This window comes from Alosa sapidissima, chromosome 8 (assembly GCF_018492685.1).
Source record: "Alosa sapidissima isolate fAloSap1 chromosome 8, fAloSap1.pri, whole genome shotgun sequence".
Lineage (NCBI taxonomy): Eukaryota > Metazoa > Chordata > Actinopteri > Clupeiformes > Clupeidae > Alosa > Alosa sapidissima.
Genome location: NC_055964.1, coordinates 21,252,937 through 21,277,684, shown reverse-complemented (window position 1 = coordinate 21,277,684; position 24,748 = coordinate 21,252,937). Strand labels below are relative to the sequence as shown.

The following is a 24,748-nucleotide window of genomic DNA, read 5'->3' as shown; positions in this document are numbered from 1 at the left end:
TGCCTGTCACCTAATTGGTACAGTGACCTACTCTGACCATGTGGGAAAAGCTGCCATCAGTACCTGTGATGGACTGGTAAGTACCCCATCATAAATAACATGTGGAAAGTATGTTGAATCGTTCAGATTATGTAAATTAGGCCTTTCACAGACCAGCTAAAATGTAAGTTAATTCATTCAATGCCAAATACCGGTATAGTTTCTGAATGAATGATTTGTGTCTACAAATAGTAGACACAAAGACAGACCATGTTACGGTAGGTGGTCTCTTTAATTTATGATATGAATTGTATAGTGCATTCTGTGGGGACAATGTGTTTTTGAGACCTATATGGTCATTTGGTTTGAATAATGACATTTTCCAAATGAGCATCAATATTAGGCTTGTCATTATGTGTTTCAGTGGTCTCTGGACTGATCTGAGAATGCTCTGGGTTAACTGTTGGATAGATAGATAGATAGATAGATAGATACTTGATGACTGTTGATGAAGCTTGAAGCTCATGCAGTGACACCAACTTGTCTGTTAGTTTGACATCCACTGCCCCCCTTTCTATGTTTGTAAAGAGGAAGAAAAGGAACTAGTCATGCTCCAGGCGGTACTGTCTATCCATCGACACGTTCAGTGATGTAAAAGTCCTCTGCAAAAGCCCTTTCAAGGAAAGTCCAACATTAATTGAGTTGTTTGATGTTCACACTTGCCTCTGAGATATGAAGATGGCTCTTTTGAGATGATGGTGAAAGTGTCGTAACACATCTATTGTGGACTACATGATATGCCCTCCCTTGTGTGTCTCCCATGTCTTTCTGAAGTGCAGGAGGAAATGTTTGCGTAGTGGACTAAGTAGGTCAGGGCTTCGTAGACATCAGGCTTTTGAGATGGTATTCAAAGGCAAAAAATGAATGCCCCTGTTGTCAAACGGAGATCAAGCAGTAAGATCAGGATATGCTGAAACAGGGTATGTAGAAAGTGCACAAAATAGCTTTCAGAGGGATTTACTGTAGGCCTATTTTCATTATGCTGTATGCATCATGTTTGTGCATGATCCAAAACATTCTACACGTTCTAGGTAGTGCTACTGTCACCATAAGGACTTTTTCTGGGTATGAAATGTCTGACACACTTTCAAAGCCCAACTTATGGAGAGTCACATTCAGATGGCTTCAATGCAGTGATTTATTTAATGCAGCATTGTTGCAGTTATGTCTGGCATCTATGATGGTAGTGTAGTCAGAATGCTTCTCTGCTGTTCTTAAAACACGGCTTCCGTGGGAGGACATTTCTTGGCCGGATTGCAAACATTCGAGGGATCACAGCCTGATAGGTCAATAACATTTGGGGGTGAGCTAGTCAGATGAAATGTATATTTTGCTGTAACTATGTAAGGAACAGTAATGACTATGTTGAGCTGCTCCGAGCAAGAGTGGATGGGTTGTCCTTGTGAATAATAGCTCTGGCTACTTTGTTTAGCGTGTTGGCCGTGAAGAGTGAAAGACTCTAATGAGTGAGACTTGGCTTGGGACACAGGCAATAGCAGGAGCACATGGCCTCGGAATGCTTTAGCAACAGTGTATGTATTGTTACTGACCCCACTGTGCAGGGCAGCTTTATCTGTCTTTCTTCTGCATATTAACCCTTAAAAAAAAACTCTTTCTCTATGTTGTAATGTTATGGACATCGAGAAGAGCTGTCAAACACCTCAGTCGACACAGTTGTCTGGTAGTTGCTGATGGCAAAGTTGCTGATGCAGAGTTGAACTCAAGTCACAGCTTTGGCAAAAAAAAAAAAAGACATTCTTTTTCATGGCAGTTTTTTTTTTAATCAGCAAAGAAAAAATCATAAGTGCAGCATAATCACATAATTTATAAAGATTTGCACATATAAAAGTCATGGGGAATTTATCAGGACCAATATATCTCACTTTTGCAAGTCTGGAGCCTTTAGTTTTTGCACAGAAGCACTTCTGACCCATTGGAGAAATAAAGCGCTTCCACATGGCTCCTGTCGTTAGCAGCCCAACCTGTGTTATTTTAGTCTCCCTAGATGGAGGCACTTCACAGTAATACCTGCTTCCTGCAAGATATTTAGAGGCAAGGAGGAAGAGAGGGAATTCCACCCAAGTGCAGAGCACCGGGACTGTTTCAGTTGGCATGGGTAGCCAGGGATTATTTAACGTTTTTAAATGCGAGGCTCAGACTTTGGAGGGGATTGCACGCCAGTCTCAAGCCAGTCTTTGTTTTGGTGTTAGTCTTTCTGTGTCTTTGATGGGTTGACTGAGTCGAAGCCCATTTCTTGTACTTCGTTTTTCTTTCCTTAATATTGAGCCGCAACCTTTCATCTTTGAATTTGTGTGTTTTGCTTTCGCCCTTTCATCTATTTGTGGAACCTGCGGCTTAGGACTGTGTTACTTGGTGCTTACTTAGGAGAAAGACTGTACACAGTAACACGGTTTCTCCCTCTACATGACATAGATTGAGGACACATCCCAGCACCTGTTTTTGTATCTTCTGGGACTGATTTATATCACAGATGTCTATATCAGTGTGTGCGCTTTCGTCTCAGGGAGTGACTTGGGAGGACGCAAAAACCACAGCTGTGTGACTTTTACATCCCAAAGCAAGATTATCAGAAATATTCCCAAAGTTGAAACCCCACCACCACAGACCAAATCAGAGCATGTGCAGAGAGGGGGAAGCATTGGTGAAGCACCCATGAGGTTAGAAATGGTTCATCCACATCAAAGCCCAATGCTCTGTCTGGATTTGTCTCGCAGATTTGCCCCGAGGTGTATTTCACGTGGGCACCCTGATAGCATTTGCCCACCTCACCGTAGTCATTCTTCATTTATGATATTTATTTTAATGAGGATACAATTTTACATAGTTACAATTTAACATAGCATGCAACTCATAAGATGAACAGAGGGTTTATAGCTATTGCAAATGTACAACTTTTGTCACTAGTTGGACTTTTAGTACTCAGTGTAAATAAAAACATATAGCCTTCTATCCCCTATCTGTTTTGTGAGGGGAATAAACAGACAAACTTGAGCGTACCTTAACCTCCAGTTTGTTTGCAAGTCAGGACCGCCAAGAGACCGAGGCCCATATCTCCAGAGCCAATACCTGACTCATTTTCCCAGTCTTGGGGGTGTTTCTTTCTTTTTTTTGATCTTTGGTTAGACAGCCTTCAACTGCACTTGGACTTGTTTAGACACAGTTTTTTTCAGTGTGTAAATGACTGAGTAATCGCCCTCTTATACTTCTTCAGAGTTAAAGGAAATGTCAGCACTGGCAGGAACTTGCTGGGCATACCTCTGGAAACAAAAGACTGATACCTTACTGAGCTACTTGGTGAGGGAATGTGCCGTTGGGTGGGAGAGGAAAATACCTACCTCGCACTCACCGTTGATCTGTCAGGTTGACTTCCAAAAAGAATCCATAAGAAAGTTACAGCACAGTGCCATAGTGGGGTGTTTATAGACATACCACCAGTGCATGGAATACTTTATGGTTGAAAGGAACTCATTCAAAAGCTAGTTGCTCAAATTTTTTGAATGACCTGGATGTTCACTGATGTTGCATATCCCTGTGTGTGTGTGTGTGTGTGTGTGTGTGTATCCCTGTGTGTGTGCCATACCCTTAGAGAGGGTTCTTTTCCCTGCCTGAGGGCCTCTTTTTGATCGAGCCAGTGAAAGGTCACCCTGTGAGCAGTGAAGACCCCCAAGAGGCTCATGTGGTCTACCGGAGTCCGGTGAGCTGGCCGGTAGGCCGACATCGGCGGAGCGTCAAGGAGTCGCAGGAGGGGCAAGGCGCCTGCGGAGTCAAAGGTGGGAGGTCACCACAGGGCAGGCTGATAAGAGAGGGATCTGTAATGGTTTCCAACCAGTGTCTGGGACTGGATAATATCCTTGTGCTTGTGTGTGTGTCTTGGGATGTGTGTGTGTGTGTGTGTGTGTGTGTGTGTGTGTATGTCTGTGTGTGTGGGTGGGTTGCTTGGGGTGTGTGCATGGGTGTATGTCTTGGGATGTGTATGTGTGTCTGTGTGGACAAGTAGTGCTTGTTGTCTTTATATTATTTGTGTGTAGAAATATTTCAAACCGATTAGTGTAACTGCTTGTGGAAAAAAAAACACATGTATTATTAGTCTGGGTCTGATGTCCATGAGATGTAGTGGAGCAATCTAAACCAGAGCTAGCCAGCTGACCACTGCTGACCACCGCCCCATTACTGTTTGACCATGTCATGACCTAGATATGTGTGTCTCCCGGGCTAGATGGCCCTGACTACACTCTCAGGGTGGAGGAGGAGAGGGACGCCTGGGAGCAGGAGCAGCGGGGTCAGTCGAGCGGTCAGCCTGCCCCTCGTGGGATCTCTCGCCGCTCCGTCAGCAAGGAGCGATGGGTGGAGACCCTGGTGGTGGCCGACTCCAAACTCATGGACTACCACGGAAGCAGCAATGTAGAGTCTTACATCTTCACCATCATGAACATGGTGAGCTGAGTGGATTTGTGGATGTCAACGGTCAATGGATGGAACGGTTGTGGAGATGCAAGCAGTGCAATGATGATAAATGCTGTCTTAATCTTCCACTTTTGATACTTTAAAATGGTTAAATGGTTTAGTCAGTGGTTAAAATGACTAAAGGAAAGCTGTGCATCTGTATGAGTCGTGATGTATATCCCTCAGGTTGCTGGGATTTTTCATGATGCCAGTATCGGGAACGCCATCCACATCATCTTGGTCCGCCTGATTCTTTTGCATGGCGAAGAGGTACCAAAAATCTCTTTATATATTTGTCATATTTTTCACTTTTACTATGTGTGACAGGCAGTAGGCAGTCTTCATTTACAAACGTTTGGGATCACCCTTCTTGTCATTGGTGTGGTAACGCAATCACATGCTGCTTCCTCATTTAGAAAGAGCTGAAAATCGTTCACCATGCCGACACGACGCTCAACAGTTTCTGCACCTGGCAAAAGAATGTGAACCCCCAGAGTGACACACACCCCGCTCATCACGACGTGGCCGTTCTCATTACAAGGTAACAGACACACACACCAGGGCAGTCACATCACCTAGCACCACCACATTACGTATAAATTAGCCTGAGGTCACGAACCTGATAGTTGGCATGTCTCTCATCTCTCCCTGTTTCACATACTGTACCTGTATGAACTCATCAGTATCACTCTTGATTGGTTGAACACACCTGTATCATTTTAAGCAACACAATGTAGTTCTTGAAAAGAATTGTTTCAAATTCATTCTGATGCTACACTTACTTATAAATACACAATGGCAGAATGGCACCTCTGACATTGCCAACACTTGTCTTGAGCATCTTGTATTGCACTATGTAATGTTGTTCCAGCCTTCCAGGTAACAACATAATCCTTTTTTGTTGTTTTTTGACGCACTAGGTTCCAACTTAGTGCTAAATGCCATTAGAAATTGATGCCACAGAGTAAAAACCAACTCTTCCATGAGATTGTACTCAAGTATGCTTGCAGCCATGATAAACAGAATCACAGGAAGGTTCCAGGATTAGGACTGAGACCTTGATTTGTGTGTAATATAACTGTGTGCACTGGGAGATAGACTTTGTTTTATTTAGGGTACTAATACGAAACCATAGAGTTGTGTCTTTGTTCCATTGTGTAGTGATATGTAATTACAGTGTTATAAGTTTGACCTACAGCACATCATCAGGTAGTCGCATACTTTGCCAACACCCTGATATTAGAAGAGTGATAATGGCAACCATAAAGCTAGTGCTTCCTGTCTCAACCTGGATTTGTTCCTGCTAAAACATAGAATGATGGAAAGTGCCCTGGAGTACAGAAATATTTTAGGGAAGAGATAAATGAAAACTCCCCCAACACACACACACACACACACACACACACACACACACACACACACACATGCGGATGGGTGGCTTGTAACTGGTGTTGATAGCACCTTGATGCTACAGCAACGTTATAGTGGAAAATTGGTGTAGTGGAAACTGAATATTCATTGGAGTGAATGTTTGGCACACGCATTACCAATGTGTGTGTGTGTGTGTGTGTGTGTGTGTGTGTGTGTGTGTGTGTGTGTGTATCTGTTTGTGTGTGTGTGTGTGTGTGTGTGTGTGTGTGTATCTGTTTGTGTGTGTATGTGTGTGTGTGTGTGTGTGTGTGTGTGTGTGTGTGTGTGTATGTGTATGTGTGTGTGTGTATCTGTTTGTGTGTGTATGTGTGTGTGTGTGTGTGTGTGTATCTGTTTGTGTGTGTATGTGTGTATGTGTGTGTGTGTGCGTGTGTGTGTGTGTGTGTGTGTGTGTGTATCTGTTTGTGTGTGTATGTGTTAACCCTAGGAAGGACATCTGTGCAGGGGCAAATCAGCCATGTGAGACTCTGGGCTTGTCCCACCTTTCCGGCATGTGCCAACCCCATCGCAGCTGCAACATCAACGAGGACTCCGGTCTGCCTGTCGCGTTCACCATCGCTCACGAAATAGGACACAGGTTGGTGTGTGTGTGTGTGTGTGTGTGTGTGTGTGTGTGTGTGTGTGTGTGTGTGTGTGTTCATCAGTCAGTAGAGAGCAATCACACATGCAAATCTCAAATCTGTCATGCAAGGAAGTGCCTCACAGGTATAACTTGAACCTGCAGATTTACTCAGGTGAAAACTGTGTTTGTTTTGGTAGAAATCAACACTCTGGCCCCTGGTCTGTTTGACCTCACGCATTCACCCCGAAACCCTTGGGTGTGTAAAGTAGTAGATTCAATATGCTGAACAGCCATAACTGAGTCTGATGTGTTTTATGTTTCTCCTCTAGCTTCGGAATCCACCATGATGGTCAGGGGAATGATTGCGAGCTGTCGGGGAGACACCCTTTCATCATGTCTCGACAGCTGATGTACGACAGCTCCCCCCTCACCTGGTCATCCTGCAGCAAGGACTACATCACTCGCTTCTTGGAGTAAGTGATTGCATTTATTTTTGTCCTTTGTTTTTCTTTTTCCTTTTTTTTTTCTCCTATCCCCCCATCATCCCAGACTGCAGGTTTGAGTCACGCTCAGAAGACTCAACACATCTGAAGAACATTACTAAGACACATAAAAACAGTCTCATTGTTTTGCTTTTCCCACCACCACCACCGACTTAGATTTAGATTTAGAATTAGATTTTTTTTGGTTACCATGGATACTGTGTTGCAGCCGTGGCTGGGGCTTCTGTCTGGACGACCGCCCGTCCAAGAAGGACCTGACCACGCCACTGGCCGCCCCGGGGGTGAAGTACACCACACACCACCAGTGCCAGCTTCAGTATGGCGCCAATGCCACCTTTTGCCAAGAAGTGGACGTGAGTGCCATGCGCCTTTGCGTGTGTGTGTGTGTGTGTGTGTGTGTGTGTGTGTGTGTGTGTGTGTGTATGTGTGTATGCGTGTGTGTGTGTGTGTGTGTGTGTGTGTGTGTGTGTGTGTGTGTGTGTGTGCATGTGTCTGTGTTTGTGTTTTGGTTCAGTGGGCCATTTTGTTTCTAGTGTTCTCAGTGGTTGTGAAATCTCATTTTGCATTCTGATACTCTGAGATTCTGTTCTATATGAAATGAAAAACATGTGGCTGTAAAATGGTTGTGTTAGCTTCAGACCTGATTTGACTTGGTTCTCGTTCCCAGAATGTGTGTCAGATTTTGTGGTGTTCTGTGAACGGGACGTGCCGGTCCAAACTGGACTCGCCCATAGACGGTACCAGATGTGGCCCAGACAAGGTGAACAGGACCTTTCTCTTTCATCCCCTGATTTCCTCTAATGATTTAAATGACCTTTGTTAAATGTAAGCACAATAAGAAGCATTCGTGTCAAAATGTGTGTAAAAGCTTCTCTTTTTTGTGTGTGGGTGCAAAGTGGTGCATTACAGGTGAGTGTGTTGTGGTGGGGAAACTTCCGGAAACAGTGAATGGGGCCTGGGGCCCGTGGAGCACCTGGTCTCACTGCACGCGCACCTGTGGAGCTGGGGTGCAGGCGGCCGAGAGGGAGTGCAATCAGCCTAAGTAAGCCATTCATCTTCAGCCGGTCACAGTATCTGGAACTGCCTCTATTTTGGTTAGTTGATATAGAAAAGCTTGAGTGCACAAAACAATTTGGTCGCACAAAACTATTCGGACAAATCATGTTTGGTTAAATGTTTGACAACCCATTTATGGCTCTCTGTGTAAAGCAGAGTTGTCCTCAGCGCAGCTTCTCAAACCCAACAGTACTTTAAGGTCAAGATGCTTCAGACTTGACTCCAGCTATGAGAGAACAAACTCACTCGCGGACCAAGACAAACAAATTCCTGCTGCCGCAGCGTGACTCAACAGCCAGTCTGTCTCCCCTCCACAGGCCCGAGTTCGGGGGGAAGTATTGCACAGGCGAGCGGAAGCGATACAGGGTCTGCAACATCAAGCCGTGTGCCAAGAAACACCCCAGCTTCCGCGACATGCAGTGCAGCGAGTTCAACACAGTCCCGTACCAGAACGAGCTCTACGAGTGGATCCCTGTCACCAGCACAAGTACTTCCCCCAGCATGTGTTATATGATTGTTATTGGCAGACAATAATTATAACAATTATAACAATAACAATAATTATAACAATTATAACAAATAACATTAACAGTAAAAATGAACAGTTCAAAGTAGTCATGCATAAAAATAGTAGCTAACATAGGAGCCACATGTGTCTTATTTGGCTGATAAAAGACTAGACATGCCGCTGCAATAATAAATAATAACGACTCAATAATGATTAAATTATTCAAAGCGCTTGCCCCCATAGCTTCAATGGCTGTAACCCCACTGACTCCTTCTTTAGGCTGGTGAAAGATACTGTAGTTGGTTATACATGGGGTGTAGTAGTATGGTCCACAGAGGCACTATAGAAGTTTGTTAACTGATGAATTAATTCATGCATAGCTCTCAGACAGACTGCTCTCTATTTGATGGTAGATACTACAAGGAGAAATCATCAAGTCCCCCAGTTGTAGTTTATGTAGTTAGTTTGCAGAGCCCTACACAATACCACATGATATAAAAAATATTTACCATACATTCAGATGCCTATACATTTGGAAATGCATACATATGGATATGTTCAGGTTGCCTTTAAGATGAAATTGAGAGTGTGAACATGAATGAGACTGACTGGCCCTCCTTGAGCAGGATCCGGTCCCTAATAAGTACAGCATGAGCAGGATTTAGATGCCTTGTCACCATGCCCATAAGACTGAGCCACACGAGGCTGCTAGGCTGCCTGGCCCAATGGAGATGTGCTCCGTGCACTGCCAGTGCTTCAGTCAGCCATTTCCAGGGTCTCATAGGTTGACGTCAGGGAAACCATGAACAACTAAACAAACCCGGTCTCCATGTTGCTAACATATAACATGTTTCAGCAAAGACTGGAAAATCTCAGTCAAAATAGAAAAGGGGTTGGCCCATCTTAGCAGTTGTGTTGGTGTTCTAGAAGCCTGATTGACAGCAGTTGAAGACAGATGAAGCGTTGGATAATTGCTGCCGTACCAAAGAAAAACAAACCACTAATGAGTGGGTTCATTCACTGTGCATTCTGTTAGTCACTGTGGCCTGAGTGTTAAGATGTATTAATGGATATACTAATGGATTGTAGCTGAATGAGGGTATTTCTGCAACCAGTTATCAGTATGTCATTAAAATGTAATTACAGTAGCTTACCCATAGATAGAATAGATTCAGTTGAATTGAGCTTCCCAGACAAAATGTGGATTTCTAACTTACTTTGAAATAAAGGCTAGTTGTTTCACTGCCATCTCTGCCAGATTTATAAACACAAAGAAAGGCAGTAGAAATAACAAGGAGAGAGTCTTCATACCATTCTGCAGCAGGTTAAAACAAGCCTGCACCACCTCGGGCATCTGTGCTCAGTAATGTTTTAGTGTAACCTGATGTCTCCCTTGAACAACACCATTTCTTTTAGTTTTTTCTTCTTTTTCTTTTTAAATCCAATCCTTGGTAAACCATATTTGAATACATATCAGATCGCCATTATGACTGTGACCAATTCATTTGTAGTTCCTACATATGTATGTTACAAAGAGTAAAACTGACTTTCATCAAGGGTTTGATGATGTCTGTAAAAATTGAAGAGTACTTCTTCTGTCTCCTCCTCACCCTGTTCCCGTATGGCCAATGCTGGTCATAGCGAGCCCATGTGAGCTGCACTGTCGGCCGGTGGACGAAGACTTTGCTGAGAAGATGCTGGACGCTGTGAGCGACGGGACACCCTGCTTCACGAACAGCAGCAGGAGCCTATGTATCAATGGTGTGTGCAAGGTAGTGTGACAAGAATGCATTCATAACAAACTAACTTTCAATAGACAGACGCCGAAAAAAAACTGTATGTTATTTCAGCTACTGTGTGTGATTGTTGAGCAGTGGACTTTGTTGTTGGCTTCTAGTCAAAATAGCCAAATAAGGAGAAGACAAGTGACTCATGCTTGAACAAATGTAACATATGTTTATAAGACACTGAATTGATGGCATGTGGATAGCAAACAATTAGCAATGGATCTACAGGGGGAAATCTGGCCCAGCTATTCCACTGATACTTGATAAGACAAAAAATACTGTATATATAGAGAAAAAAAGGGGCTTTCTGAAAGATGAAGAGAAGAGAGAGCAGAACTCTCCCATCAGCTCTGCTACAAAAGCAATCACAAAACAGAGGTCACAATGCTGAAAGAGAGAGAGAGAGCGAGAGGGAGAGAAGGGAGACATTGAAAGTGTTAGTACACAACAGCCTGAAGTTAGGCTATTCTCCTAAAAGTCTAATCTTTTTAATTAAAATTCTATGTGCCAGTTACTTTGTGAACATGTGAAACATGTGAAAAAGCCCTGGGGTTGTTGTTCAACGGGTCCCTGTGTCTCTCCCCCCATACCCCCCCCCCCCCCCCCCCAACCGTGCTGTGTCTGGATCATGTCAGGCCGTTGGATGTGATTATGGCATCGACTCCAACGCAGAGGAGGATCGCTGTGGGGTTTGTCTGGGGGATGGCTCCACCTGCCACACGGTCCGCCAGAACTTTGATCAGCCAGACGGCTACGGTAAGAATGAGGCTCTTTGTGCCTTGCCAACGTGTAACAGATATGGCTCTCGGTGGGATGTTTGGTTTCTTTAGCCTGCCTCAAAATACATGTGGAGGCAGAGAATGGAGCATTATCATGCATGTGTGCAATGAGTTTGAGTGGGTTATCATAAATCAGTCAATGGAGCATTATCATGCATGTGTACAATGAGCTTGAGTGGGTTATCATAAGTCAGTGAATGGAGCATTATCATGCATGTGTACAATGAGTTTGAGTGGTTTATCATAAATCATAATGGCATAATATGCTTCATCTATAAGTGAATAATATGAAACCTGTTGTTGTTGTGCTCTAGATAATTGTGCCTGGAGTCTTTCACTGGAGTCATGTTTCTCTCACAGGTTATGTGGATATGGTCCTCATCCCTGAAGGCGCCAGAGACATTTTCATCCATGAGACGGCGGACGTAGGGAATTTCCTTGCCATTAGGAGACACGACTCGGATGACTATTACTTAAATGGGAATTTCATCATCCAGTGGAATGGGGAGTACAATGCGGGTGGAGCCAAGTTTTTCTACGACAGGATAGGCAACCTGGAGAATCTGACATCACCAGGACCTATCTTGGAGCCAATCATGATCCAGGTATGTGTTGCCCTGGTGATCAGTCCTAGATACACCATAATAACTGTGTACATACAAACACTATAACAGTATATGGTCAAAATGCTCAGTTCTGTGAGGTGGACTCTGAAAAGAAAATATTGCTTCTCAGCTGCTTTTCCAAGAGCAAAATCCTGGGATCACCTACGAGTACACCATCAAGAGGGCCCGAATGAATGGGAATGAGGTCCTGGAGCCAGAATACACGTGGAGGCACGGGGCTTGGACTGCCTGCAGCACCTCCTGTGGGATAGGTGGGCTAATGCACCCCAGATGACCCTTTTCCCAGTTAAACCTCTCTTTTACACTCATTCAACTCGAAGGACTTTATTAAAGGCACACTATGCAAGATTTTCACCTTTACCAAGCCAATTTGATGGTAAACAAACTTGTAATAGGTGAATCATTCATCTAGCGTAGCTATACAGCATAGATGTAGCGAGTCCCTACAGAGAAAACCAGCCATGCAACTTCTAAGAGCAGTGAAACATTACCTTGTCAGTAGAGATAGCTCTTTGGAGATCATTTTTGCCTGTTGTTAAATCCTTCACCTCCACAACAAAAGCATTTGCGAGAAGTTTGCTATTCACAATAGCAGAGTAACATAAAAATACATCGCGACTCTAGAGGGAGCTCTACACTTGCCAAAAATACCTAAACCTGCATAGTATACCTTTAACAACACTCAGCTGTTCTATCAGAGTATCAAGTGCCAAGTGTGTTCCTGCAGCTCAACTACAAGACAGAAGTGCACAGAGGTCATGGGGTCAGGCTACTGTGTGCCTTTGCTGTAGTGTAAGCCACTTTGGATGATGATATCTGAGAGATCTATAAAGTCTACATTAATATTTAAGCACAAACTTGTAGTGGTACGTTTGGAGAGCCTCTGTGGTCCGGCACACAGTATCTTGTGCTGACATGGGTTTCCTGGTCTATTTGGATTCCTGGTTGAAACACGGCCTGTGAATCATGGGGGAAATTCTTCCTTGGCTGTGTCATGTGTTTGCACACCAAATGCAAGCAGTGGAGGTCAGCAGTGCTGTGTCATTCCCACTGCACCCTTGGCTGGCGGGTGATTCACATGTTTTATTGTGCAAGCAAGGGGCCTCCGCAGATTACTAAATCTCAGCTGTGGAGGTGTAAAAAAAACCTCTCTTGAAACATTCCATCCACTTGCAGACAGCTCTGATAGCAGACAACACCTAATCTTTGGAGAGAGTGCAGCAGCATGGACGGGTCAGTGTGCTGGTCAGTGTGCTGGTCATATGGGTGGAGAGAGATTAGATTAGATTATTCCTCAAGGGTTGGTGTGTGAGGTACAGCTGTTGCACCAGAACATGTTAACCACAAAAGATTTCTTGTCCTGACATTTCCAGGTGAACAGCTTCAGCCTGTGCGATGCTTCGAACTGGATAGTGGCGTGGTGGATGAAGCTCTGTGTGACCCGGACTCCCGTCCTGAAGACCGCCATCGAAAGTGTAAAATCGTGGACTGCCCTGCAAGGTCTCTATCCCTGACTCCATTTGTCCTCTATTTGTCCTACTTTTTAATTAATGCTCCAATCAAAATGTTGACGGTCTATACATTGTTGTAAGATTTCCGCAAACTTCTGTATGTATATGCTTGTAGAAGTGTTAGGTAGTCTCAGTATGCCGAGGACAGGCTAACTGGACCACAAAGAGTTAACACATCAACCTACCAACACCCTATTGAAGTCTGCAATAGGCACACCCAGAACTTATCGTCTTAGTGTTATTGTAGTAAGTCGTTTTGGATAAAAGCATCTGCTCAGTAAACATAAACATACGCATGAACCCCTGTGAAGTTGCATTAATCCACCCCAGAGCTTCAGCCTGAATACGAGTCTGGCCTGTTGTTTTGTCTCCCCTCTCCTCGCCTTCCACCCGGTGCTGCTCCGACTCCTCAGGTGGTGGGTGGGGGGTTGGCAGCTGTGCACGGCCACGTGTGGTCTCACGGGCGTGAAGAAGCGGACGGTCCTGTGCGTGCGCACGGTGGCTGGGGAGGAGCGCGTGCTGCACCACGCTGACTGCAGGCACATGCTGAAGCCCAAACCTGTGGTGCCCTGCAACAGAGACGTGCCCTGCACCTCCGACTGGTTCGTGGGCAACTGGAATGAGGTGAACTCATGTCGCTAGAATCTATCTACTGTATTAGAGCAGAGTTTTGGGTATTTTTCATTTTTCTATTTTTGGACGATATTGAGTCTATTATTTTCATTTTTGGACCAAAATGACAGTTGCAGATTTGAGAAAAACTGGAATACGAATTTGCCATTAAACAGCATATAGCATAGCCTTGGGGGCAATGTTGCTACTGAACTCTGCCCCTTCTGCATCCACTGGCAGTAGTCTGTGCCAGATATGGTAGTTGACTTGTACAGACTTTGTCTTATTTTTTACGCGGACAAACAGAAAAAAAATGTTTGTCTACGGGGTCCCTCTCCATAGTAGCATAGAAGTGTAATTATATGTTTAGCCTAGTCAGTGGCTTAAGAGAGCAATTTACTTTGATGGAGCGTCATTGCCCTCAAGGCTATATGCTATTTAGTTGTCTATTAGGGTCTTACTCAAAACTGCACCAATTGATGTTGTTTTTGTTGAAAAATACCAAATTCCCCATTCATTCCAAGAACATCTGTCTGTATGCATGTGTTTGTCTGTCTGTTTGCTATTGCCATATGAGATCAATTCATGTGGCTAGATTAATATGTAATACTACAAATCATAGGTTTTGTCATTGGGTTTTAATTAAGCAATATGGTATGAGTGAGAGTGTCCCACGCCTGTGATTCAGCCGTAGGCATGAGGCCAAATAGAACTGGTAAAATGCTCTGTGTTGTGATTGGGTATGATCTTAATCAACTGACGTGACAACTGATGCTGCTCAGCTGACGTTTTATTGACTCTGAAGGAGCAAGTACAAATAAGCACAGCTGCACTTAAGTGGTTCCAGAGATGCAGATACAGGGCAAAAACGATTAAATGAAAAAAATAGATCAATTTATTTTGAGTAACCAAATATTTTACTATTTATTATTTTAATCTCCTGGGAGGAAATGTGGTATTGCCTGATGAAAAACTCAGTATGTCAAGCACCAGTATGCAACTTTTTTGTCCATGATACAAAGCATGTGCTCACAATAGACCCTCAAATGGTTTAAAACATCTCTAGTGCTTTTTAATGAATGAAAAAGTGAGGTGCGCTGAACTGTGACCCCTCTCATTCTCAGTGTCCAGTTACCTGTGGAGGAGCAGTGCGCTCCAGGGAGGTCACATGCGTCGCTGAACCTAAAGACCGCTGCAACATCACCACTAAGCCCCGAACCAAGTCCCTCTGCGGCCTCCTCAGCTGCCCCAATGGTCAAAAGCGAGTCGGGCCCATGTACCGCCGGGTCTTCCCCAAGCGAGGCCCGACGCGGGTGCCCGCCACTTCCTCGGCGGCACCAAAGACCACCCCGACCACACTGCTGACGCCGACCACACCAGCCTGCACGCCGCAGGTCCCTACTGCCGTCGCCGACATACTGCACGCAGATGACTACGACTTAATCATGGTGGGGAAGGCCAGCACGGCTCCAGACGCCGCGCCTGCTGGCAGGAAGACCAAAGGCTCCGGCGCAGCCAGGGAGGAAGTGGAAGGGGAGGAGGAGGAGGAGCAGGAGGAAGGAAGCGGCGCTGGTTCACAGCCAGATGCTGGATCCAATTACACGCCGGGATATGATTACATCGTGGACGATTCTGACTCCAGGAGCGAGGCGGTTGTGGACGTGGTCACTACTACGACACCGGCCCCCCTGAGGACTACAACACAACCACATACTGCCAGGCCACAGTTCACAACCAAAGTACCCCTTCGCACCACGACACCACGTGGGGTCTACTGGACAACACGTACCACCACCACCACCACCACCACCTCCAAAGCCAAAACTACGCCATACGTCAAAGCTGTCAGGAGGTGGACACCAAAGCCCAAAACCACACCACTGCCGAAAACCACTCCACTGTCCAAAACCGTGCCACTGCCGAAAACCACACCACTGCCGAAAACCACTCCCAAACCTCAGTCAAAGTCAAAGTCGGTGGACGTTCCTCGAACCACAGGGGCCCCGGCACATACTGTAAAGGTGCTGAAATACCAGAAGACCTCAGTGGCCCAGAAGACGACTCCAAAGGGCCCCCAGGCCAAGAAGCCCAAACCCAGGCAGGGAAGTCCCGTGAGCACCAACACCAGGGATACCGTCAGCATGGAGGCCTTCTGGGTGGTGGGGAACTGGAGTGAGGTAGGTGGCTCTGCTCAGTTGGGCATGCTAATCGGATCGGTGTGAATAGCGCTCATACACACAGGGAACAAAGGCTGTTTCTTTTCCAAAGGTTGTGGTGCGGTTTGAGGAAAGGCCATTGCACTGACCAGTGTGCTGGTCATTCTAGACAGACATTCATAGACAAATATATGGGATTTATAAACACAGGCATTTATTTGTTTGCACCGTTAGCATGTTTATAAAGCTTGTCCTATTTTTATCTACTTCATTGTCCTTGGCAGTTCAGGTCCTAAATGAGTAGCTAGATTTACGAGAGCCCTAACTAGGCTGCTTGGCAGAGCCGAAATGCCACTGAGGCCCAGATAAAGGTTGTTGAGGAAAGATTTCACTCTGTTTGTTCACTGTCACAATGCCCAAAAATCTAGCAATCCCCTCCTATATTGATATATCAAGTCAATGAATGTTCCAAATTGATCCAAATAAAAAGCAGTATAAAGATCATATCTTTGTATCTATTTTGCATCGAATTGCATTGAATTCACATGCAATATTATGTTGCATTGCCAGGTGGCAGTGTTGTGTTCTTTTGCAAGCTACACACTCTTGTACTGAGCTGTCCTACAACCCCAAAACAGCAAAAGTTGAGACTTTGTGTAAAATGCAAATAAAAACAGAATGTGATAATATACTTTAACTTTTAAACCTATATTTAGCAGCAAAAAGGACATAGACAACATATCAAATGTTGAAAATGAAAATTGGACCACTGTGCTGCTTCACCTCTTCTTTTAACAAAATTCTGTAAATGTTTAGGAACTAAGAAGACCAGTTGCTAGAGTTTTTAGAATTAAATGTTCAGTTCATCCATTTACTCCCTGATATAGGATTTCAGTGGCTCTACAGTATTCTTTCTTAGTCATGTTTTTCATTCCATTATACCTAATTTGACAAATCTGGACTGCAGACAGGCCATTTTAGCACTTGGACTCTTCATCTATGGAGAAATACTGTTTAAATACAGTATGTGCAGAATTCATTTTGGCATTGTTTTCCTTAAATATTCAAGGTCTCCCCTGGAAAAGAAATTGCCTGGATGGCAGTATATGTTACTCAAAACCTGTATACATCATTCAGAATTGATTGTGCTTTGCCAAATGTGCAAGATGCCCAGGCTGTAGTACTAATGCTCCTCCACACCGTCATAGATGTTAGGTTTTGAACTGAGCACTAAAACAAGTTGGATAAGTTGGATACTTACATTGGCCCTCTCCTCTTTAGCCCAGATGATTCCATCATGATTTCCAAAATGGCAAGTTTTTATTGGTTTAACCACAGGACCTTTTTCCATGTTACCTCAGTCCATTTTAAACAAGAGTAGGCCCAGATAAGATGGTGGTATTTTCTGTATCATGTCTCAATACAATTTTGGCTTTTTTTAGCTGTTACAATTTTGGCTGCAATGGTTACCTGAGCCCATACAATGACAGTTCTGGAAACAGGTCTGGTGTTGATGCAGTGCCATCTGAGGCAAAAGACCACGGCCATCCAATTAGTTTTAGTTTTCCAATTAGTTCAGCTCTTTCCCTTCCCTTGTTTGCAAAGATTTCTCTGGATTCTCTGAATGTTATAATGATAATATGTCCTGTAGATGATGAACTCCCCAAATACTTCACAATTTCAACATAAGAAGCATTAAAATTACATTGTTTACATCATTTGTGCACACAGGTTTACACAGAGTGATGAATACTCCTACATCTTTACTTCTGTAAGAGACCCTGCCGGGATGCTCTTTTTCATACCCAATCGTGTTGCCAGTTACCCTTATTAATTTTGAAACATTCCTCCTTTTGTTTTCTTTATCATTGCACAACTTTTCCAGCGTTTTGTTACCCCCATCCCAACTTTTTTTGAAACATGTTGCTAGTATCAAATTAAAAATTAACATATATTTTCCATGAAAAAACTTGTCATTTTCAACATTTGATATGTCTGTGTCCCTTTTGCAACTAAATATGTGTTTAAGAGATTTGCAGATTATTATTCTGTTTTTATTCACATTTTACACAACGTCCCAAATTTTTCTGATTTGGGGTTGTATATGAGACTATCTTTTGTACTGGACTCGGTTGCTTTAGAAGTTCTTTGCATTGCCTGTTTTGTACTGGACTCGGTTGCTTTAGAAGTTCTTTGCATTGCCTGTTTTGTACTGGACTCGGTTGCTTTAGAAGTTCTTTGCATTGCCTGTTTTGTACTGGACTCGGTTGCTTTAGAAGTTCTTTGCATTGCCTGTTTTGTACTGGACTCGGTTGCTTTAGAAGTTCTTTGCATTGCCTGTTGCATGTCCCCACCTGCTTGCTGCTGACCGGCTCTAGTGTTCCACCACATGTGGTCTGGGGGCCGAGTGGAGGACGGTGGGCTGCAGCTCCCCTCAGGAGGTGGACTGTGCCAGCATCAAGAAGCCGGAGCCGGCCCGCAGGTGCAACCTCAGGCCCTGCACAGGCTGGAAGCCAGGCAACTGGAGCAAGGTGAGACCTCCGCAAGGCTGCCAGTGTGGTGCTGGAGTACATGGAAGTGCATGGAAGTGCATCACTGTGCATGTTAGTTAGTGGTTGGTTACAGTTTACAGGTTACAGTGGACATCTTAGATTAGTTACTGATTTTGAGATTATTTATTTTTTCTCTCTCTGTAAAGTCAATAATTTTACCTCGTTAGTAGCAGAATGAGACAGAAACATTCGATTTCCAAACCCTGAATGAGTTTACTGTAATGGTGCTTGTTTGTCCCTCCTCAGTGCCCTGTGGGCTGCAGCGAGGCTGTGCGCCATCGGGACGTGCAATGCATGGACACGCAGAGCAAACGCCCACTCAGGCCATTCCACTGCCAGGCCCTCACTCATAAGCCTCCCAGCTCCATGCCCTGCAGCACACTTCCCTGCCTGCAGTGGAGGAGCTCCCCCTGGGGAAAGGTAAGGGAAGTGCACGCCGTGCACTCCAGCAAAGGTTCTGTGGCTATGGGCTATATGAAGTGTTGCATGAAAATAGTAAATGTGGCAAACAGTTCAATATAATGTTGATTTGTGAGTGGGAATGAGAAATATAACTGAGCTTGCACTCAAATGAAATCATATTATGTATTAGTGTAAGCCATATATGTGCTGTCCACTCAGTGCTCGAAGAGCTGTGGTGGGGGTGTGAGGGAGCGGCTGGTGTACTGTCCGGAGTTCCAGCGCTGTGACGCCACCCAGAGGCCAAACTTCACCGAGTCGTGCAGCCAGCAGCCCTGCACACACTGGGCCAGTGATGAGTGGGCCGAGGTGAGACCAGCTCCTACACACACACACCCGCATTCCACACACACACACCCGCATTCCACAAAACTGGCCCAGAGTGGCCATGAGTTAAGTAAAGACCCAAAGTGACATCGACTCAAGACAGAGGGTTCATGAATCGAACCCCAAATGGACAGATTGTCAGGCGGCGACGCTACTTTTGCTCTACCACCCTATACACATATACATAACATGAACACGGGCAGTGGTGGTCATCATAGCTGACCCTGATGTGAGGGGTCGCACTGGAGTGTGCTGACCGGTGCAGGTCAGCCCTTGGGATGGACACAAGGTGGAATTCCTCCATTTATTTGATCTGCCCCTGACTGAGCTGGAATCTGGGTCGCGCCATTCACAACAATATCACATTGAATACCATCTCACTGCATGTAGCCAGCCTACAGCAAGTGATTATCCACACATGAAATGACTTACATCTCCTAATTAACAGTATATCTTCTGCACATTGTGACTGAAAAGATAGATAGTCACAGTGATAGTCAAAGTGAACACTAGACATGCTTAGTGATGCATAGCCTACATCGACTGATTCACCAAATTCCAAATCATGCTGTTTTTGAAATTCTGTTTGTTTCTCCATGTTTATGTGTATGTGTGTTTGTGTGTGTTTATGCATGTGTGCGTGTGTTTATGTGTGTGTGTGTGTGTGTGTGTGTGTGTGTGTGTGTGTGTGTGTGTGTGTGTGTGTGTGTGTGTGTGTGTATGTGTGTGTGTGTGTGTGTGTATATGTGTGTGTGTGTGTGCATGTGTGCACCAGTGCTCACGGAGTTGCGGTGGAGGGGTGCGTAGCCGCGGCGTCAGATGTGTGAACGATGAATCAGGAGAGGAGGAGAAGGCCAGCCTGTGCGGCAGAAGCAGCCGGCCTGACAGCTCCCAGGAATGCAACCCTCAGGAATGTAAAACGAAGACGGGTGAGTTCAGAATCAGAGAGAGTCGGGAGCTGTTTCTCATTCAGCCAGCCCCAAGCATGACCGCTTATGCGCCGTTGACCTTAGCTGACTCTTCACAAAAGAAGTGCCATACGTGGACATGTATGGCAAATTGCATTGATAAGTGATAGATATCAAAACGTATCGATGAGATTTGACATATACGATGTCCAAGGTAGCGCGCTGTGAATGTTCCTTTCTGTTTGCTGTCGTTGTTTTTGGTCTTTGTTGTTGTCCTGTTCTTGTTTGAACTGGTCTTGTTCAAGGAACATATTATGCAACAGAATACCACCTCAAAGATCTGTTTGAAGGAGAAAGTATTTTTTGGGTCACAGCTTTCTTCACAATGTTAAGTCATTCTCTTAAACACATTATGAAAATTTCCATGAAGAAAGTAATGGATTGTATTAAGTAAGACTTTCCCAGAGTGTTTTAAGTTTGAATCCAGGAGCTACCACCATTGTGCGTGAGAGCAAGGCACTTAACCCTGAGTTGCTCCAGGGGAACTGTGTACTGTAGGTAGTTCCCAGGAAGTCATTCTGGATAAGGGCGTGAGCTGAATGACAAAATGATGAATGATGATGATTTGCCACAGCTTTGTTCACACCAAAGATTCTAGAACAGAGCTTTGTTCACACTCACAATATTAGATAAGATACATTGTAAATTATTAGATAAAATAATTCATAAGTAAACTAACACTGAAAGATCTCATGAATATATTGCTATTTGTGAAATTGACTAGAATACCCAAATGGGTCATATGATATTGAATGAGACTAGAACCCATTTACTGAGGACTAGAACCCATTTACAGGTCCACCGTGCCGGAAGAACAGCATGTCCGGCAAGTTCTGTGCGAAGCTGAAGCTGCTGGGCCGCTGCAGTCTCCTGTCCATTCAGAGGCAGTGCTGTGTCACCTGCATGGCTTGACCTGTGACACATGACACCGCCGGCACTCGCTCTACAGTGGCCATCACTGACACTCTTAACATGGACCCCTATCCAGATCAGGAGTCAGTGGACACACCTGGGGCCGGGTCAGCGGCTCCTCTCTATACTGAAGCACACTTGCTTTTATAGCCCATGGAACATCTCAGCCTTTTTAGTACTTGAATGGCAGTGTGTATGGTGCTATTGTTTTGGTCCAGTGGGTGCTCTTATTGACATTCCTTAACACTTTTTCAGTATAACTACCAAATGTTCATGTTCAGTGCACACCAAGTACATCTATGTCCTCATTTTTTACACATTTTGTACACATTTTCAGCCTGCACTGTTATAGCCCCATAGTTGTTGTTTTTGTCTCTACATGAACAACAAAATGAGCTGAGAACAAATGAGGAAAAAAAATATTGTTGAAATCATCTCATTTTTTTTCTCTCCGGACAGAGGACCATTATGTGTTCTTGTGGTTTGTAATAAAAAAAAAGTACAGTTCTGTGAGCATCAGTACGTCCTGATCATTGGAATTTACAAAGTTGTCAACTTTTGCTCCTGACCACTAACTGCCCTTTAAAAATGATGATCTTGGGTTAGAAGCATCTCTGTGTTATCTGGTTGTCACTTAAAACATCACCTCCCAGCCCTTCAGTGCACTTTATGCTTTCTGTGGCTAGTTTGCCATGGCTCTTCATGCACACGTTTAGTAATTGTAATTGTTTTCTCCTCTTTTTAAACTGACTTGAAACACTGCCTTCTATATTATTCTCAAAGATGTAAGTCATTTAGAAGATGAGGTTATTAGCAATTATTTCAACTAAGAACAAATATTCAGGGTATATATCTTTAAAGTCATATTTGTCATTTGGAAAGTGTAAGAACATTATGATCGGAAAGATGGTTAGATTAAATGATCCTCATTTTGCCCCTTTACTTAGGAGATGTATTTTATGTAGGCCACTGATGTTTAATTGACAGTCTGTTTGACTTCCCTGTTTTGTGTCTGGCCTGAAATGATTGATTGTAGATCCTTCAAATCCAGTCCCTTACACTGAATGCTGTCATAAGTTTGAATCCTATAATGCACAATCTAAAGACCCTTCTGGACACTTGTCAAAGACATTTATTTCAACTTAGAAATACTATATTTTAAGAACTGAGGTGCTAAGGCATTTTGGTACTATAAAGATGATATGGTGAGTTTAGGACAAACCTTAGTTGGTATACATATTTTAATGAAGTGCAATGCCTCTTACACGACCTTTGACTCCACAAAGGCCTATTTGTAACTCACAGTGTAGATGCTGGTCGCATTTCCATCTCATTCCAGACATGAGTGTCTCTTGATGTGTGTTTCTCTGTCTCAGAGCCCAGTGCTGCTCCTATGGCTCCACTTGCACAAACAGGCACCCAGGAGGAGAGGCATTAAGTGTTGCAGGTCATCACTCTGTGGCCCCGAGTTGAGGCCAAAATATTATAATTTTTTTCTGTTTTTTTTTTTTTAAACTGAATATGCTTCACAAATGATCAAGTGCTGCTGATGCAGTATGTCATGTCCATTGATGAATTAATAAATGCAGTGGGGGAAAAAAATCTGTCTTTTTGCATCAGAGATTGAATTCTTTGTGTGCAGCTTGTGCTGTTTTGAGCAACAGCGGCATTTTCTTTTGGTGGGACATAGAGGTCAAAGTATAAGGTAGAGGAAATAGGCATGTCAATCCAAGATTAATCTCTCTAATTTTTAAAAAAGATAAAAGAGATATCGAGTCCCAAACTGGTAAAGCATGTCATCCGATATTTCTCATGTTTTCCTTCTATAAAAAATTACATGTACACATTTCTCTGAATTCTGTCAAAAATAGATTACTTGCGGTATGACATGACATGTGTAGAATGCCTTTAATACCCTGCCTGAAAAGAGATTGCCATATGAAAAGTTATAACCTCTCTCTCTCTGATCATTGATAAACATATATAGTAATTTAGATATAGTAATGGACAGTATTGACGTATTTACTCAATATATGTCTACATATGATCAGAGCCAAGCCCACCCCCAGGGAGATGGAGACATTGTGCTGCGTACTCATTGTTATTTACATTAGCATGTCTGACCTCCTGACACCTCTCCATCCTTGTCCTCCAACCCTTTGTTCCTGCCACCACACCACGCCACACAGCCCAGGCTCACCTTACAGGGCTCAAATTTAATGAGGCCAAACTGTGGGCCCCTCTGTTCCCGTTAACCTGAGATGGACGGGCAGGCGACCAGGCAAATTGTAGCTATCACCCAGCAGCATCTCGCCCAACTCGTTAGGAATGTAATATGTAAGAAAATATTGGCCCGAATTTGGGGAGTGCGGCATCTTGAAAACATATTGTGAGTAAGCATATTTAGCTTGATGGTGTTTTGGGCCTCCACCATCAACTTCAATCCAGCTCTGCCTTACCCAACCCTGACCATAACCCTAACCCTAGTGTCTTCCAGGCAGTGCTGCCTTGAAGTCAACGGTGGGGGCCCAAAAGATCATATATCGCATATTTAAAGCAAGAATGACCTAACCACAGTTTCCACGCTGTTCCTTAAGACTTTCCACATAGATTCTCCAAATAGCTTGTTTATTTCTAGGGTTATTGTAGCACATGGAGATGGGTGTATTGATAGGAGTGCCAAAAACTGGTGACAAAGTGCCACACAAACAACCACATCACCAAATTGCTAGATGATTCACGATAAAATAACATGTTTTTGTTGTGTTCCTAACTATCCAGAAAGTATTGCGAAAATAACCAAGGACACTCTGAAGGTACTGTCATTTGGTCAATGTGCCCATCTCCACAAGTTACCTGGGGGCACAATCAAATCTGACTGCATGCCAAATGAGTCCGTGTCTGATGTGTAAATAAATTCCTCCACCTTTTGGAAACCAATCCATTCATCTGTCTGTGATGTAAGTGAGCAGTCACTCATAGAGGAAGATAACATTACTAAACATCTATAGCCCAAAGGAGGCCAGGAACAGGAACCTAGTCATTGTAATGGGATCCCTCAGAGCCATTGGATGACGTGTGGCTCATAAAATATTTACGTTTGGTGACTGGCAAAAAGCAGCTTGGAGTCAAGGATCACACAGCAACCTACTCAGCAGCTGCTCTCTGTGTTCAGCAAGACTTGGTTTTATGTCTATGGATTTCTTTTTTGTAAAATGTAATTAGCTACTCAATGTAGCCAAAATCAATTAAGTGCTCCTCAGCATTTAGCTGAGAATGCTGATTCTGAACAGAATGCTGACTAATTTGAGGTCATTGATCAGTGCATTATGTTGAATTGCATTTGTATGAAGCTGGACAGCAGACATGGAAAAAATTATATGACTGCTAACCACAAAACATACTGTTTTGACAGCCAAAACCATGAACAATAATTATAAACAAAACAACAATTTGGTAATTGCCCTAATTATATGTATTCTACATCCACAGCACT

The 24,748-nt window shown here is 43.9% G+C and overlaps 1 protein-coding gene across 2 annotated transcripts in view; it reads left to right on the top strand.

Annotated features, from left to right (window-relative positions):
- Nucleotides 1-22,842, top strand: part of adamts12 (ADAM metallopeptidase with thrombospondin type 1 motif, 12) — a 23,941-nt gene extending 1,099 nt beyond the window's left edge. For both annotated transcript variants that reach the window (XM_042101930.1, XM_042101931.1), the window contains 23 exons: nt 1-76; nt 3,647-3,830; nt 4,277-4,494; nt 4,690-4,773; nt 4,920-5,044; nt 6,362-6,511; nt 6,826-6,969; nt 7,208-7,352; nt 7,667-7,759; nt 7,896-8,041; nt 8,373-8,542; nt 10,205-10,335; nt 10,986-11,106; nt 11,490-11,734; nt 11,865-12,006; nt 13,129-13,255; nt 13,680-13,890; nt 15,003-16,055; nt 18,413-18,565; nt 18,833-19,006; nt 19,208-19,354; nt 20,148-20,301; nt 21,137-22,842. The exon at nt 1-76 is cut by the window's left edge and continues 283 nt beyond it. In XM_042101930.1, the coding sequence (XP_041957864.1) occupies nt 1-76; nt 3,647-3,830; nt 4,277-4,494; nt 4,690-4,773; nt 4,920-5,044; nt 6,362-6,511; nt 6,826-6,969; nt 7,208-7,352; nt 7,667-7,759; nt 7,896-8,041; nt 8,373-8,542; nt 10,205-10,335; nt 10,986-11,106; nt 11,490-11,734; nt 11,865-12,006; nt 13,129-13,255; nt 13,680-13,890; nt 15,003-16,055; nt 18,413-18,565; nt 18,833-19,006; nt 19,208-19,354; nt 20,148-20,301; nt 21,137-21,252 (4,309 nt within the window). In that variant the 3' untranslated portion in view covers nt 21,253-22,842. The remainder of the gene's footprint in view (nt 77-3,646; nt 3,831-4,276; nt 4,495-4,689; nt 4,774-4,919; nt 5,045-6,361; nt 6,512-6,825; nt 6,970-7,207; nt 7,353-7,666; nt 7,760-7,895; nt 8,042-8,372; nt 8,543-10,204; nt 10,336-10,985; nt 11,107-11,489; nt 11,735-11,864; nt 12,007-13,128; nt 13,256-13,679; nt 13,891-15,002; nt 16,056-18,412; nt 18,566-18,832; nt 19,007-19,207; nt 19,355-20,147; nt 20,302-21,136) is intronic.
- The last annotated feature ends 1,906 nt before the right edge of the window (nt 22,843-24,748 follow it).